The sequence below is a fragment of the Podarcis liolepis genome (genome assembly GCF_965112155.1).
Source record: "Podarcis liolepis genome assembly, chromosome: 10".
NCBI classification, from domain to species: Eukaryota; Metazoa; Chordata; class Lepidosauria; order Squamata; family Lacertidae; genus Podarcis; species Podarcis liolepis.
In genome coordinates, this window is record NC_139562.1 from 48865780 (window position 1) to 48883163 (window position 17384).

General features: G+C 40.1%; 1 protein-coding gene and 1 long non-coding RNA gene across 7 annotated transcripts in view; one reads left to right on the forward strand and one right to left on the reverse strand.

Annotated features, from left to right (window-relative positions):
* ARID2 (AT-rich interaction domain 2) overlaps positions 1 to 17384 on the reverse strand; it is a 105474-nt gene that overhangs the window by 3084 nt on the left and 85006 nt on the right. For all 6 annotated transcript variants that reach the window (XM_083463233.1, XM_083463230.1, XM_083463234.1 and 3 more), the window contains 3 exons: positions 3444 to 3589; positions 2367 to 2505; positions 1068 to 1153 (listed from right to left, as the gene is read on the reverse strand). In XM_083463233.1, coding sequence (XP_083319359.1) covers positions 1068 to 1153; positions 2367 to 2505; positions 3444 to 3589 — 371 coding nt within the window. The remainder of the gene's footprint in view (positions 1 to 1067; positions 1154 to 2366; positions 2506 to 3443; positions 3590 to 17384) is intronic.
* LOC310687963 lies at positions 14741 to 16146 on the forward strand. The gene is made up of 2 exons (XR_014516687.1): positions 14741 to 15003; positions 15097 to 16146. It is a non-coding gene; the product is annotated as an uncharacterized lncRNA (long non-coding RNA).

The following is a 17384-nucleotide window of genomic DNA, read 5'->3' on the forward strand; positions in this document are numbered from 1 at the left end:
GTTGATTCTCAAGTTGCTAATGTTGTTACAGATCCAGATTTTCCTTTTTAATATTTGTTTTGCTAATGTGCAAACATATCCAATCTATTCAAATCATATGATAAAGAATTTTTTAAATCCTTTGATAGCCATCCTTAGAATCATGTTAGGATCTTTTCCCCACACAGCTGCAGTGTGCAGTGGGTTCCACACGGAGCTCAGTGGCCTGTTTGTTTTCTCCCTTCCCTTCAGTATGCCTTGCAAATAAGTGCACCAGTGCCACCTAGAGAACGGGAGGTCTAGGCATGTCCCAACATCCCTGTCTCCTCTTCTATACTATCTCTAAAAGTGACATAAATAAAATGAGAAGAGCGGAGGACGAATTGGGAGATTAGGAAGCAGCCCACAAATCTTTCTATAACTGGTCATGCTGCCAAGGAGTGTGGCCCATGAGCTGAGGGGAGAAGCAAGAGCTCTGCATGAGGAAGAAACAGAACTTTTCATGAAGATGAGAGCATTACAAAAGGAGACAATTCTGGTTCCCATTCAAAATGGGATGAACAGGAATAATGACTTATTCAACTGGCAGTTGAAATTGGAAGGGGGTCACTGCTCTCTTTGCATAATGCCTAGTTTCTGTAACTGTGAGAGATTTTAAAAGGAATAGTAAGGATGTTGGGACCCTTCTGCGACAAAGATATTTAGCGTTCGACTGTTAGAAAAATGCAAAATGGTTTAGACTCATGAGCAGACATTCCATACAAATAACACAATTGTCAGTGTACTGTTTGGTGAGCTGTACACAGTATGTGCCAAGCGAAAAATACAGATTTGGTGAGCTACATGCCACCCATAAGCTGTCCCACCCTCTGCCACCAAAGGATCAGAAGAAGATGAGGTATTAGACTGGTGACTGGCAATGTGACCTTGCTGCATCCCCAACAATGAAAGTGTTCATCCAGGAGAACTTAGCCAGCAATCCTATGCATGATAAACTGGGACACAGCTTCACTGAACACAGCTGAAATTCTGAGAAAACATGCATAGGATTCTGCTGCTAGATTAATAATGAAGCTCATGTCTCTTACTTTGTGGAAGGTTTTGAACTTCCTGCTTGTCCGTGGTCATCTTGTTTTAATCCTGCAAGAAGGGCATCTCTTGAGCAGTGCTTATCCTGTTTGAGAGAAAAAAATAATGTTAAATACATAACATAGACCTAGTAGAGAGAGTGGTGTGTGTGTGTGCATAAACATCTCATAAATTGACTGGTGAACATTCACAAACACTGCAATTATGCACATTCACATTAATGGGTGGAGACTCTGCACACTGCCCAGTCAATATGGAAAAATCAGCAACATCATATTGAACAATGTGAATTTGAGACATTTTGTACACTGTGTTGTTATAATTCATTGCCTCGTTATTGACTGAAGAATGAAATGCAATGGAGAAGGAAAACACCATTTGGATAAGCACTCTTCTAGCTACTGCACAGAAACTAATAGAAAAACACCTGGAAAAGGTCAAACCTACAGCCCGTAGAAGAATGAGGTAGAAATATTTGGTGCATCATGCTGGTCTCAGCCATTGTAAAAAAATGTAATAAATATGAACAAGCTTTGATCATGCTTACAGGGAACTGAAAGCACAACATTATGCATGACAACTCAGAAGTAAGTCTCATTGAGTTCAATGATGCTTACTCCTAGAAAAGTGAGTATCAGATTGCAGTGGGTGGTTCACAACATTAAATTAGGAAGAACAAAACATCAGTAAAACAATTCATGGATAAGGATATAAGGATATAAGGATATAAACACAGCAGCATTAAAACCACTTCAGGAGGTTTCAAAGCCTGGGAAAATAAAATGGTATTTGCTGGTGGAGGAGAGAGGAGCAGAAATTCCCTTGCTCTGCATTTTATTACTATCAAATGCGATATATGTATGTTGTGATAAGACTTTTGGTTTGACACTGACTGCAAGCCCCTGAATTAGAGCACCCTGTTGTTCTATAGCTGGGCCTTCTGCTGTCTCCCACTATAGTGCATAGAAGGAAGTTATTTCACCTCATGATGCACATGCTCCACCCCATCTATAAGCTATTAGAGGCTCAAGCTGGCAAATTCTCTCCTCACAATTCCCCCATCATTCCTCCTTCCCCACATCCACAATCTTAATTTACTGTAGTTCCTGAAGGCCACTGAGCAAGCTCAGATCACACTGGACTGCTTTTTCTGCACTGTTTCTGAGCCTGACATTCTTGGCATTAGAAGGAACGTGCACCACTTACTTTCTAGCATAGAATTTTTATATTTATATAAAAATAATGCCTTTCAAATTTCACATCAATACTGAGAAAAGGGATAGGAGACCAATTTCTACCTGCAAGTGGGTAATGAAGGAAAACCTTTGCCGCTGGAAAGGTTCACAGCCCTCCCATAAACACTGTCCAGGGTAGACGTCTTTTCCTCCATGTTCAGTTGCAGCGTGATAGAAAACCTGGGATGGCGTTTGAAACCACCTGGAAAATGTAATACATTTAAACTCAGGCGAAGAAGGAACACGATTTTGCTAACAATTTTGTCGCCTGAGCAATCAACATGAATACTGAAAAATAAAAATGCAAGAAATGGCAAATGTTAATTATTCAGAAGTTTGACTTACTATCACTGAGGGTTGCTTGCTGCAAAAGACTGTGCAATACAGTGGCACCTCGGTTTTCAAACGTAATCCGTTCTGGAAGACCGTTCCGAGTTCTGAAACGTTCAAAAACTGAAAACTCTATAGCCTACAGCTAGACCTCAGGATCTTGCACTCAGTGGAAGCTGCATGGCATGTTCGACTTCTGAGGCGTGTTCGAAAACTGAAGCATTTACTCCCGGGTTTATGGAGTTAGAAAACCGAAATGTTTGTCAACGGAGACGTTCAAAAACCGAGGTACCGCTGAACTTATATGCAGCAGAAAGGAATGGATTTGTACCTTTAAAAAAATTGGTGATAAAGACCTCCCCTTCCCTAAGAAAGAGTTAAACATTTGTAAGACTGACCACTTGTGCAAACAGGTGCTTGAATGGTGCTGAAGATTCTGTTCAACCATTGACACTGAGGGTAAGGGAATAATGTATTTCAAATGAAGTTCCCTAAAACCAGTCACTAGGGGTATTGGCTCTCTCACTCTCCCAAAGATCACCTTCAGCTTTGTCTTCCATCTTCAGTTAAGTGCTTTCTCAAGGAACTCCCTAGCAAAAGAAGACCTTAGTTTCCAGTGGTGGGAAAAGAACTGAGAGAGGGATGTTTTTCTCTGTTTCTCTATAAAAAAGCCATTTTTCCTCGGTTAGCTGACAGGTGAGCTGACTGATGGGAAACTTTAAAAAGGATGGGGGTCAACAACCACAAATATCATGTTGCATAAAACTAAACCTTTGTAATATATGGGTCAACTCAAAGAAAAACACTTACTTTTTACAGGATTGCCAGAGACACATGAAATTCTGTCCAGGTTTTTTCACTTGTTCTGTGTGCGAACTTGGTACAGTGAACACAGAAGGTGGCAAACTGACAGATGGGCCCTGGACTTGCATTGGTACTGGTGTGACAGGTGTGCTCTGTGGGAAAATTCAAAACAAGGAAGATTTAAATTCCTGCCTGGTTATTGTTTATTGAACAATGCAAGATCTGATTTCACGGAGCACACTTCCAGCGGCAATAGGTGAAACCATAGTGATCTGCAGTTTTGCTATTGACTGCAGAGGGAGATAGATGGTACTCACTGTCTCTAAATAGTAAAATGAAATAAAGACTGGAGTACTCTTGAGCTATTTACAGACTTTCCCCAATATTCTATAGCTGCTCTATTTTTACGTTTCAGGTTCAACACAAAATTAGATACAGCTTTTAGGAAGCTTTCCAGATGGCAATCTTTCTCTATAGAGATAAAGTGATGGAGCAATTTAACATACTTGTATGAATTTGGCAACTTATCTTTTTTTCAGTCAGAGTAATTTAAAGGATTATCTTTAAAACCACCATGTATATTTGGCTTTTCCTTTCATTGCCTGTAACAAACGTTAAGTAAAGTTTTGAATGAGCAACTCTCAAGATTTGATCAACCTGTTCATTCTGTATATGCCACAACATGTGCACATATGATGTTGATATGTAATGGGGTTGTTTTAAGTATTTACCATAATGGCAGACCTTCACTTTTAAAGGGGGGGGGGTAACATACTCCGTCTTTCAGATACCATTTTAAAATGAAGGTGAGATGTTTGAAATCTCTCCATCAGCGTTAACTTTAGCAAGTTAAACATTAGCATGCCAAATAAAACACCAGGCTAGAATCCTTTCCCTCAACATCTGTGATACTTTCCACAATTTGTTTTTCATTTTAATGAGAAACAGGGACCCACCCACCCTGCATTTTGAGGTTCCAGGATGATTATACCATGTGATTTATATCTGTAAGACTGGTGCTTATATCAATATAGCCTCTTCAAAACACCAGTATTACTATCATCATCATCATCAAAATTTGTATACCACCCTTCATCTGTAGATCTCAGGGTGGTTCACAGCATAAAAATACAAGAAGAAAAAAAACACAAAATACATAATAAGAACAAGGACAAAAACCAATCAAGCCAATACCCCACCCAACATATTTAAAAGGATATAGGATGTTAGTCAGCCAAAGGCCTGTTTGAAGAGCAATGCTTTTGCCGGCAACTAAAAGTGTATGAAGAAGGCTCCAGCCAAACCTCCCTGGAAAAAGCATTCCACAAATGGGAAGCCACTGCAGAAAAGGCCCATTTCCTGCTGCCACCCTCCAGACCTCTCATGGAAGAAGCGCATGAAGAAGGGCCTCAGAAGAACACTGCAGGGTCCAGGTAGATTCATATGGAGAGAGGTAGTCCTTGCAGTATTGTGGTGCAGATTCATTTAAGGAATTATAGGTCAAAGCCAGCACTTTGAATTGGGCCTGGAAACTAACTGGCAGCCAGTGCAGTTCAGCCAGGACTGACACTATATGCTCAAGCCATGTTGCCGTGGTGAGCAGCCTGGCCACTGAATTTTGAACAAGCGGAAGTTCTCAAATTGTCCCTACGTATAATGTATTGCAGGAAAATAACCAAAGGTTACCAGAGCATAGACAACACTTATCTCAGTTTCTATTGCCCTTTAACACCTCCTAAGACCTCCCTTCCCACACCCTCCTTTGTATCCTGGCCACCTATAATCAGCAGACAAGGAGTTTCTGGAGCTGGTACTAGTCAGACTAAAAGGCTATAGCATGACTATAAGGTGGGGAAAGCTGTGGCACTGAGGCACACCAGAAAGTGGTTCAATGTCCACCGTTTCAGAAACACTGGGCAAGCAGAAGTTGGTATAGAAAAACAATTACCTGTATCTGACCAGCTTCTGCCATATAGTACATGGTAAACTATAGTCAGATGAGTCCCCCCCCTTAAATAAATGCAAAATATATAGAATTCCAGCAAGTCCACTAGATCATTCAAACAAACCATCATTAAAAGGAGTGAACAAGTGTAAGGCTGAGAGCAAGACCTTTTAAAAAGCACCCTGGGCTTATTTTTCTCAACATTTTCTATGAAGGAACATAACCATGACCATACTATGCCTAGTAAAGGTAAAGGGACCCCTGACCATTAGGTCCAGTCGTGGCCGACTCTGGGGTTACGTCACCCATCTCACTTTATTGGCCAAGGGAGCCGGCGTACAGCTTCCAGGTCATGTGGCCAGCATGACTAAGCCGCTTCTGGTGAACCAGAGCAGCACACGGAAACGCCGCTTACCTTCCCGCTGGAGCGGTACCTATTTATCTACTTGCACTTTGATGTGCTTTCAAACTGCTAGGTTGGCAGGAGCAGGGACCGAGCAACGGGAGCTCACCCTGACACGGGGATTCGAACCGCCGACCTTCTGATCGGCAAGTCCTAGGCTCTGTGGTTTAACTCACAGATGCAAAAATTATAAAAGCCAAGTTTCAGTTGGCTCCTCCTGTTAAAAAAACACAACACACACCTAAAGATCAGCATAAGTTCAAAGACCTCTTCAAGAATGGTCTTACATAAATTAAGGAGAAACTGAACTAAATGCAAGGAGCATAGAGATAATTCAGACTGAAAAATGAATAGCCTATGTGGCATGAATTTTATTATTTATTTATTTTTTTTGCCTTACTGACAATAGATTACTGAAATTTAACTCTCAGTACATTCATGTTATTCAAAAGCGAATAACAGTCAAATGACAAGCTTAGTCACTCCATCTGGGAACTTCAATGGCTCCATACACAGCAACACATAATAGCTCCTGGAGCTATGCACCTGCTTTGCAGCAACTAGCCTGACCATATCAAGGTGAGGCTGCAGCCAATGGCTTTGGAGCTGCTTGAAGTTTTGCCAATCTGCTTTCCACAGAAGCCTATTTAAATAGGATGAATTAAGTAAGTGCTTATGAAGAAGGGGAAACTGGAAAAGGGAGTCAGAAAGTTGACATTTTTCAAGCCCCAGAAGAAACCGATTTCTTATTTTTGGAAAACTGGCCCAATATCAAGCACTTCTATGATAAACCAATAATGGAGGGAAGCATAGCTATACTTAACAGATGTTTCTGGAAAGTCAGATAAAACAAGCTTCCAGGTAAGTTAATACATAGTTCTCTCAATCACCAATCACAAAAGCAATGCCCTCAAAGGAAAAATACAGAAAGATAATAGAAAGCTAGAAATGATGCCAACCCCTTCCTGTCTCAAACTGCAGCAAATTAGTTGTCCAGATGAAGCTACAAACATAATGCAAAACACTTTAATATTTGCAATCCATACTGTTGTTTTAAACAGCACACCAAGCTAGGTGTTTTCCCCATTTGCTAAAATCCAACTGGGTTGAAATGAGCCATCTGCTTGTTGGTGTTGCTGAGACGGTGTAATGTTTATTCAGTGCCCTCCATTTGCCAGGTGCTTTTCGGAGGACAAGAATTTTGCTAACTCTGCCCAAAACTGCTTAAGTAAGAAGGACAGGATCAAGACAAAAAGGAAGAAGCCACTCAGCTTTCATTTACTACTGAGCAGAGCCTCTGAAAAAGAACCAGGAAAACAGCCATCAGATTTTTGTGAGGAGTCAATTTTACATCAGGGTCCATCACCATGCTAATTTGCGTGCAAAGTTGAATGTTGGTTATTCTCCCAATCTGGCCTTAATGCACTCTTCACGCCAAGATTTATTTATTTTTTAGCTATCCCATTTGAAAAAGGAGAATCAATTATCCATTACATCCCTTTAACGCCAATTCTCTCATGATGCTCAGGAATCTCTACATCTGGGATCTCTACTGAAAACTAGTGGCAGAGAGCCAATAAACCAAAAGGAAAACACACGGCTAAAGAGATTCATACTTGTAAAATTGGGTTTCCTGCTCTTTCACGGCTTGAGCTGGAGCCCTGAAACCGTGAGCAGGCCAGTTGCATCTGCAAAGGATAAAATCAATGCTGCAGTAACCCAAATTGTTCTTAGACTACATCATCCACAGCATATTTTTAAAGCACACGGCTTCTCCGATGGGAACTGTAGTTTAAGGGTAATGAAAATTGTAGCTCTAAACAACAGTTCTCAGGATTCTTTGGGGAAGAAATTATGTACTTTAAATATGCTTTCAAATGCATTGTCTATTACTGTTCTCCAACACAAGGTGTATGCACTGAAAGTTGGATTTGGATCTGCACTGGATACCAAGAAAAAGGTGGCCCCAAATCTCTTCTTATCACCTCAGCTGAGAATCTGGCCGGGAAAAGAAAGGTGAACACGGTCCGAGCAGCAGCAGCTGCAGCATCTCACCAGTCTTCACATATATACAAAAATGTATGGGTAATTAGATTACCATTACAATTCAAGTTGTGGGTTAAAAACAACACAACTGTAAAGGCATTAAATCAAAATACATTACAGTTCCTAACCCACTCTCTGGGAATTTAGGGTACTGAATCATAAATGCAAACTGTCCTTGGAATACGCTGCTTCCTTCACAAGCCCATTTTGTATGGTTCATTATTCAAATACATACAGCACAGAAATGAAACTATTATTTAAAGGTTACCATTAGTACAATTCAAAGTGCACATAAGCAAAATATACATAATTCAAATAGCAAGGATTTTGTGATAACTGGGAGCGTATATATTTATCTTAACACATTACATACACTGCAGCTTGAATCTGATATGGGAAAGCAGCCAATTCAAAAAACAACAATAACTATATGATAGCTTAACAGTAATGAAACTGATAATAAATAAGATTACTCTCACTCAAAGGACTAAACATTCTCTCCCCCCCACCCCAAAATAATTTTTCATTTATCCTATCATTCAAAATATGTATTTTTAAAGCTTCAAATATGGCAAAGATAAATGTTAGGCATAAAGGAACCAATCTTTTGAGGTATTTTCACAAACTGCTCAACTCAAACAATGTAACTGCTGGTGACAGAAAAGGTGATTACTTCCCCATGATACCATACAAGGTACATATATTTTTAATTATAAGCACTCTAGTCCGGAGTGCAACTAATGTGAAATATATTACCTGAAATTTTTATCCTTCCCATTTAACAAGACATTGAATTTTGGGCATCACAATAAATCACCCTATGAATCAGAACAGTAGTGGTTAAATCATATATGGGGCAGAATAGGAGATACACGCAAGTCCCACTATCCAAACATTTGATATACAAAAACTCACTTATCCAAACATGAGGAATTAGTATCCAAACCCCTCTATACACACCGCTAATATGAACAGCCAAACCTGCATGTAGTACTGTAACCAAATATGCAGCCTTAATATACAGCCTTTTCTGTTTTGCCAGAAAACATGATGGGAGGGGGAGAATGGAGGAGAGATTGAACAAGAAAGCATTTTTCCTCATTTGCCTTTTGTAAGGTTTCATATGGTTTTCGTGTGTGTGTGTGTGTGTGTGTGTCATTTTGGAGTCAAAATCCTTTGGTCAGGAACACATTAGAAAGTTCCTCATTGGAATAAATGGAAAAGTTGACTCGTTATGCAAACACTTGTCTTAACAAACGATTTCCTGAGAACGCATTGTGTTCAGATAGCGAGACCTGCGTCTAGTGGGTTATTTCCATCACTTAGTAAATGCAGTATCTTAAAACATAGTTCACAGAAAGTTAGCAGAGATTAAAGAAACTGAAATACATACAGTGGTACCTTGGGTTAAGAACTTAATTCGTTCTGGAGGTCCATTCTTAACCTGAAATACCACTTTAACTAATGGGGCCTCCTGCTGCTGCCACGCCGCCCCTGTGCGATTTCTGTTCTCATCCTGAAGCAAAGTTCTTAACCCGAGGTACTATTTCTGGGTTAGCAGAGTCTGTAACCTGAAGCGTCTGTAACCCGAGGTACCACTGTAGTTTGGTTGGTAGAATTTGTTATACAATTCAAACATCATCAAGATACACTATATCCACAGTATTTCCCTAATCCACCAAGTCTGTAATTCCATCAAAAAAAGTAATCAGATTGGTCTGGTATGACTTATTTTTGAGAAACCCATGCTGGGTCTTAGTAATCATAGCATCCCTTTTCTAAATGCTCACAGACCGACTGTTGAATTATCTGTTCCAGGACCTTCCCTGGTATCGATGGTTGCTAGCTACTTGGGTCTTCCTTCTTCACATTTGTGAAGATGGGGACAAGATTTGCCTGCCAGGTTTACCCCATCCATTAGCAGAGTGAGGCTACCACCTCAGGCAGCTGATTTTGGATGTCATGAAAAGGCACCAAATATTTGTCATTTATTATTACTGCATTTTTACTGCCAGTGAAAGGGGACAGGTGGTTGTAGATTTTTTTTTTGCCTCATGTGTTAAAATAAGTTGAATGGCCTTGAATAGTAGGCATCAATATTGTGGCAAGAGGGGCATCATTTGCAGTTTCACCTCAAACAGCAAAATGTCCTGGGCTGGCCCTGTCAAACATTGATTCCATGTATTCAAAATGAAAGAGTAGGAAAGCTACATATAAAGCCCAACATATAAAAGATGCAAATTATCTTGAGATTCTTTATTCAAGAACTAAGTTTAAAAACAACCCCTTCTCATGCTGAGAGGCTTGCAAGTCTGAGTGGTTTTAAATTTATCCATAGCTTTCAAGGATAAAAGGTGTTATAACCAAGACAGTGCCTGGAAACATATGCAAGTTTCTCAAATATAAGACAAAGAAGAAATACAATACTCTAGGTTACAAGGCCTTAAACGGCAGTGCCACGGTTAAAAAAGAAAAAGTATTTTGAACTGCAGCCTGATCAAACTAGTTCAGTATCATTGTATGTGGTCTGAGCTAAATGTTTGGCTCTATCCTTTGTTTGCAAGTGAACTGATGTCCAGGAGAGGTCAATCTGCTCCAGAAATCTACAGTACATTAAAAACCAAGAGTCAGTCATAAGGGCAGCTTGGCCCATCTGTTCTCAAAGATATATTTTAGAAAAGCTGTGTTCCTCATCTAGATGGATGCCTTATGGTGCACTGAAGGCACATCAACACCTGCCCTTAAGAGAACTGTAGGACTACTTGGATATAAGCATAATGTACTCTATAGAATGATTCTGTACAGAATCCAGTAAAAAAAATCAGATTTCTGCAGCATTTAACAAGTGTGTATCCTTTGTCAATAAATGTAAAGAACGAATGTAGCTAGAGCCCTATTGGATCCACGAATGGGCTTCCTCTGTCTACAATCCCATTTCTAGCACTGCTAGAAAAAGCCAACAAGTAGGACCTGATGGCAACAGCCCTTCCTTGCTATTGATCTTGCAACAACTGTTAGGTTTCATTGTGCTATCATGGCAAAGAGCCACTGATAGACCATCCTTTATGAACTTGCTTAGTGAATTCCATTAGTTAAATATCTGCTGTGTGAAGCAGTCCTTTGTCTGTTCTGAATCTACTGCTAATTAAGTTCATATTGAGAAAGGTGAATGGAAGAAGGTTCATAGAAGGACAGCCACTTATGCCCCTTGAAAAGCCTCTCCAGAGCATCAAGGTGTCTTGAACAATGCGACAAGGTCCAGGCGTCAATGCTGGACTCCTGCAGCCCCTCATACTCCATCCTACATTGGTCAGGACCACCCTCCTCAACCCACCAAACTGGGTACGTTTCGCCTGCTTGTATCCCATCCCACATTGCTCAGGAGAGCTCAACCCCCTAGGGATGCTTTTCTGTAGGTCCAGGCAGCAGCAAGAGGGAGGAAGGTATTGAAATTTCATTCTGTAAATTCCCTTCTACTCACTCGTCTTAGAATCCAAAACTACAGGTGCAATTCAACAGTGCTAAAGCAGATTGTTCCATCAATGGAAGCATTTCTGCTTGCCAGCTGGAACAACCCCATCTCTCAATGCCCTCAGGGTTCTGGTAGTAATCCTGACCTCCCCAAGCAGATCTGGTGAGGCGGGAGGTGGTGCATCAGTGGGAAAAGTCTTGTTGCACTAGCAGGATTCATTGCTTCCACTAGCTTAACAACTTAATTAAATTCAGCCCTATTGTCTCTCCAAAGCCCAGCTCTGAAATGTGGGCAATAAAGACCATGTCCTTTGTTGTTTTCACAGTTTCCAGACCAAGTCCATGGCTTCTCACATTAAAAAGGCTGTCAGGAAACAGACCAGGAAAGACATTAGTCAGAGAGTTTGAAGGAGGACTGGGCTACATAGCCAAATGGTTTGATGCAGTGTCTCAGCTTCATACTGTCATAGGTTTGTTTTAGCATAATTAAGCTGAAAGTGTTATTAAGTTGCTCCTCAGCAAAAACAAAACAAAAACAAAAGAGCTTTGGAAAAATTAAATAATTCCCAAATGAATCTGTGAACAGAGTAGCCTGAATGCAAACATGTATAGAATATCCATGTTAACAGAGATCTGAGTTACATTCGACTTTCTTGGCGCCTGCACACTGGATGCCACATTTCTAAAAAGAGGCCCAAACCATACAGTAGTTACACATTTCCAGGGGTTTCAATTTCACGGGTAAGGGTACAGGCCCCATTAAAACAAGGTGGTCATTCAATAGGGGAATGTCAGGTGGGCCACAGGAGTACATTTCCAATCCTCTACCTCATTGTTAACATACACCAATTTTGTGTGTTGCACTGGGTACCAGTACGTTTCCAGCCTAATTCAAAGTGTTTAACCTTTCTAAACTATAAATGGATTGGGGCTGTGTTATCTGAAGGACTGCCTTCATTCATTATAATCCTGCCCAAACACTTAGATTTGCTGCAGGGGTCCTTCTTTTTTGCCCGCGGTCAATATCTGTTAGGTTTGTGAGTGCAAGGGGGAGATGGTCTTAATGGTGGCTCCAGCTGACTTTTTGCCCCTAATGTTGCAGTCTTGAAGTGGTCTTTATAGACGTTTGCCTTCACTGCCTTAACCGGGATCACAAGTATGTTAAGAAAGTGGATTTGGAGCTGCTGCCTGACATTAACTGGGGGGAAAAACCATAGTTTGAAGGGACTACAAGGCTCATCTAGTCCACCCACTGCAATACAGCAATCTTTTGCCCAGCGTAGGGCTCAAACCTACTACCCTGAGAAATTATTGAATACTATCTGTTATAGCCATTATTTATCGTTATCACTCCTTCCTTGAGTATCATTTTGTGAGGATATGGCCATAAAGCATTTTGCAAATACTTTTAAACAAACAAACATACCAACAAACAATACAGTTGGAATTTCACTGGAACAGGGCTGAAGTAATCCATGTAAAGAACAACCAAAGGGCATGTCATAACATAAGACAGGAGAGAGAGACAGGAGTTTTATCATATTAACATACAGATAAAATAGGATAAGGGCCATCACGCTACAAGCAATAGGAACACAATAAATAAATTGACAGTCAAAAGTTACCTGAAGCAGTAGAACATAAAACAAGAAGTTTCAAAAAGTCATCTATGATCAAGGTGAAAATTTGCAATTCAGATCACTTGGGTGTATTAACGGAATATACACAAACTCGCACAGTTATTTAGAAACAATAAACATTTTGGAGATGCTCTCAGTAGGTAATAGGGGCTTGCTACATAACACAAACACTGAGATGATTTATTTGAGAAGTTGTTCTAACTCTACAAGTATCTAGTAAGCATAGTTACACAAGCGGATGGGGAGGCACTACAAGCTATGTTTTTGTACACAGAACATTTTTTTACAAAAGTCTCACAAATTAGAATGGTTAGAAGAGTACTTCTGAGACATCATCTATACATTATTTTTAAAAAAAACAACAACCCTACTTTTACTTATCAAACTCCTCTTTTACTAAAATACAAGTAAAAAATCTAGATTTGTTTCATTTCTGCTTAGTGTCAATTACAGAAGAATAAAGGAATCTTTGTTACTTTTACCAAAACTTGCAAATCATGTATTTATTTAAATATTTTATTTCTCTGTCCTCTCCATAATAAGGCTCTCCTGAGAGTAAGGAGACCCTACTGAATATGACTGGGCTGAGGTGCAATAAGGTCAAAGGTATGTGTGAGGGGGGAACTCCTGAGAATTGGGGAGGGGCACCATCAGTGTGTGGTAATCACCCAATTCAGTGGGGCACCCAACTCTCCAGAGTCTTCGACTGCAGACTTTTCTCTGGAACTATTGTCTATAAACAAGAAAAGGCTAACATTTTGGCATTTAAAAAAATATAATACAACAACAAAACAGAAAAGGAATGGGGAATGTAGCTGAGCCCAATATCCTTATACAATAACCACAATAATGGTATTTCCTGTAACTCAGATTTCAGTGTCAGTCATCAATCAGTCGTTCAATAGGTAGTGGAACAACAGTCAGTACTGTAGCTCTTGGAGGTTTCAGAAAAATGAACTTTAAAGTTGTCTGGAAACTTCAATCCTGGAGGCAGACTGAAAATGCTGCCCTGCTATAGTAAACATGATTAAGGCATCATTGTTACTGAGAAATCTCCTACTGACGCTATCATTGTCATCTGCTGTTACACTGCAGGCCATCCCCCCCCCCCCACTAGTGTCCACACATACAAACATTTCCTGAATGAGGAACATATCTTCCAACATTTTAGGTTCACAAACACTTGCAATTCACAGTTCCACCCAGCTTCACCATATTTTAATGCAAACTATGCAAGAGAGGATAGCAGTTGTGGTCCCTATAGCGATTGGTGAAGTAATTAATATTACAGGCAGGAGAACTAAAAAATGCAGAGAGAGGGGAAAGTCCCAGGGATGGCTCCTGTAATATTTACAATAGCTACGAATCACGCTGAGCATGCACAGAGTTCCTTCATCAGTGAACTACTGCAGCCTTAGAATTAAAGAACAGGCATTCCACAGCAGTTGGCACCCTTATTTCTAAAAGAAAGGAATCCTTATCGAATTCAAGCATTGCTTCAGCTCCGAAGAAAGAGGAGGAGCTTCAACCCATCAGCTCTCTCTCCCCACAGCCCAAAAGCAATCTCCCTTGCTTTGTCTTCTGGTCTTCAACCTAGGGATCACCCCCCTGCAACAAGATAACCATGACCCCAAACACACACATTATATTTCTCTGGCACTTCCTCTCCTCTGCATATGCTCTCCTGCCTCCCTCTTCTGACTTTCACATTCCTAAAAGGAATGAGAGGCAGACAAGAGAAAGAACTCTTCTATGCCCTCTCTCATCTTAATAATTGCAGCCTTCTCACCTTAGGGGCTTAACAAGATTTTGTGGCTTGTAAAGGGACAGCAGGATACATAGTAATAGTCTGGCTCCATACCTGTAGTCTTGATACAAGCAGCTAAACAAACAGGATTGTGATGTCATAATTATGTCATCCAATAGAGGAATGTTTTCAGCCCACCTGCTGGCCAACTTTAAGTACATTTTCACGAAATTATAACTACTGTGAAACTTCTTTTTCATGGTCTAGCTACTGGTTCCCAAACTGTTTTCTGTCCAGACCACTTGAAATTTGCTGTAGGCGTTCATTGCATCACTTAATGATTTTTCAGCCTTTTGTAGTAATTATAATGTGCTGATGCTGTGTGATATTTAACTGCATTTTTACAGACAAACCACATACCACTTGAATGAAGCTTATGGACCACAGTTTGGGAACCCCTAGACTAAGCTACTGGTCCAATTAATGGGATAGACACTGAAATTCAAGACAGAGAAAAATCCTTACTAAAAATATTTTTTCTTCTTGTGCTAGGGTAGATCTTTTTTCAAGCTTTCTGATACCTTTGTCCCCATCCCATGAAGCGTGATCCACAAACATACAAAAACAAGAAGTTGCTGGGAGCAGGGATGTAAATTAATGAATTCCTGGCATCCAACCACTGAAGGCATGTTCATGGTGCTTGTTCCAATGTGGAGATTGCCCACTCTTCAGTCCAGCATCACTCTTCCCTCCAGCGGCACAAATTAGATATTCAACCGGTGAAAGGCTATGAGAGCAGAGCAGTGCAGCTGACTCTATGTAGCAGGGGACTTTCCCTTTTGTGCGTGAATTCACATACCACATTCTGTTTGAGTAGCTTTCCATTTTTCCACATTTAGGGAATGCTTTTGGCACTGACTTGCCTCCATGGAATATCTACACATCCATCAAAAAACTCCTGCCTGTTCAAGAGGATCCTGGGGCATGCAGGAGAGTCCACTGTATGTGAACTGAGGCCGCTACCTAGAAAGCACCCCAGATTTCCCCAAAGCTGTGTGTTATAGGCACAACTGGTACCAGTGGACAGGTTGCCTTTCATGGTTGAGTGGATTGACAGCATTAAAACATTATTGGCTTACATCTAACAAAGCACTGATACAACTTAGGAACGTAATTCATATCTCTGGTCACATATCCCACATGGACTGCGGAATTGTATCTGCTTAGATACAGCGTTTCTATTGGCTCTTGCCAAGAGAAGGACACAAAGCAAGATCAGTGTTGTCAACATGTGAGTGAAATATGCTCCATTTCTCCTTTGGATGTGAACTGAATGAAGCTGTGTCAATGCTGAACTTGTACCTGGAGGAATAATAGGTGGGGGCCAACTTACTGACGCTGCATCCTGACAAAACAGAGACACTGCCGGTGGACAAAAATAAATAACAATAAATATCCATGCTGTTTGGCTAGTAGAGTTACAGATATTTCAAATCCGAAAACTGAACATGTTGCAGAGCTCAGGAAGTTGGAGGGTAAAAAAAGAGATCACCCATAAGTGCTCTGTGGATGATCCTGATGATATATACAACAGAACAGAGGTGAATAAATTTGCACATTATGGGCACACCCAGTTGTAATTATACAATCATTCATATTATAGTCTGCAGAAAGGCACAATTCAGCCAAAGCTTAGCGCTTTTCCACGGAAATCAATGCTGCTTAAAAGCCTATGCCCTCTCTTGCTGAAATCAATGCAACAGAAAAGTGCCAAACTTGGCCTGCTTCTATCCCATTTCCAGTTGTTGCTTTTTTGGCAACTTGACTGTGGAGAAACTGAAGAAAACTAGACTGTTTCTTTTAATGCATCTAAAATGTGTGTATGCTGGATTTCCACAATCAAGCGACCCACTCCCTAAGATTTCACTATGTTTTCTTCCGAACTTCATTTTGGACATGGCTTCAAGGCTTTCCCCCTTTTTCTAATTCCTGTTTGTCATGTTATTCATTTTAATGATGGCTTTGCTAGAGATTTGATTTTCTGCTGTTTTTGTTGTATAGTTTTGGAATGATTGAATATTATTTAATTTTTTATAAGGTGGGATATAAATAGATTAAATTGATACAATCTAAAAAAGCATCTGAATGTGCTCTTTTGATATGAGAAACATATTTCTCCCAGATAAATCCTCTACTGTGGAACAGTAGGTGAGCTATATATTCATCTCAGGAGTTTTTAAAGCTGCAAATGTCTCTCTAGCACACCACCAACAAAATGCGCACATCAGGGGAAAGCTAGCAGTTTTACTTTCAGTACTGCAGCTCTATTGTTGAACATAAGGACCCAAAAATAACTGGAGGTAATGTCACATACATATTGCTTTCGTCAAAATGAAGATAATTAACAATATATATAGCAGGTGAAGTAGTAGGAAAAATGATATTTTTTGATCCAGTGAAGAGACAGTACATCTACTGATGAAGAGCTGATACTATCCATTTCATGCTCAAATGTCTCAGCCATTTCAATAATCCTCCAATTTTTGTAATTAATCTTTATGCAGAAGGGAAAAAACCTTGCTAATATATCCCTTAGTTACATGTTTGTTTTATACAAAGCTGTATAAGGCATATGTAAAGTATACATGCTGCATAAATAAGACATCAATTGCAAATAGAGGCATTAAGATGCAAA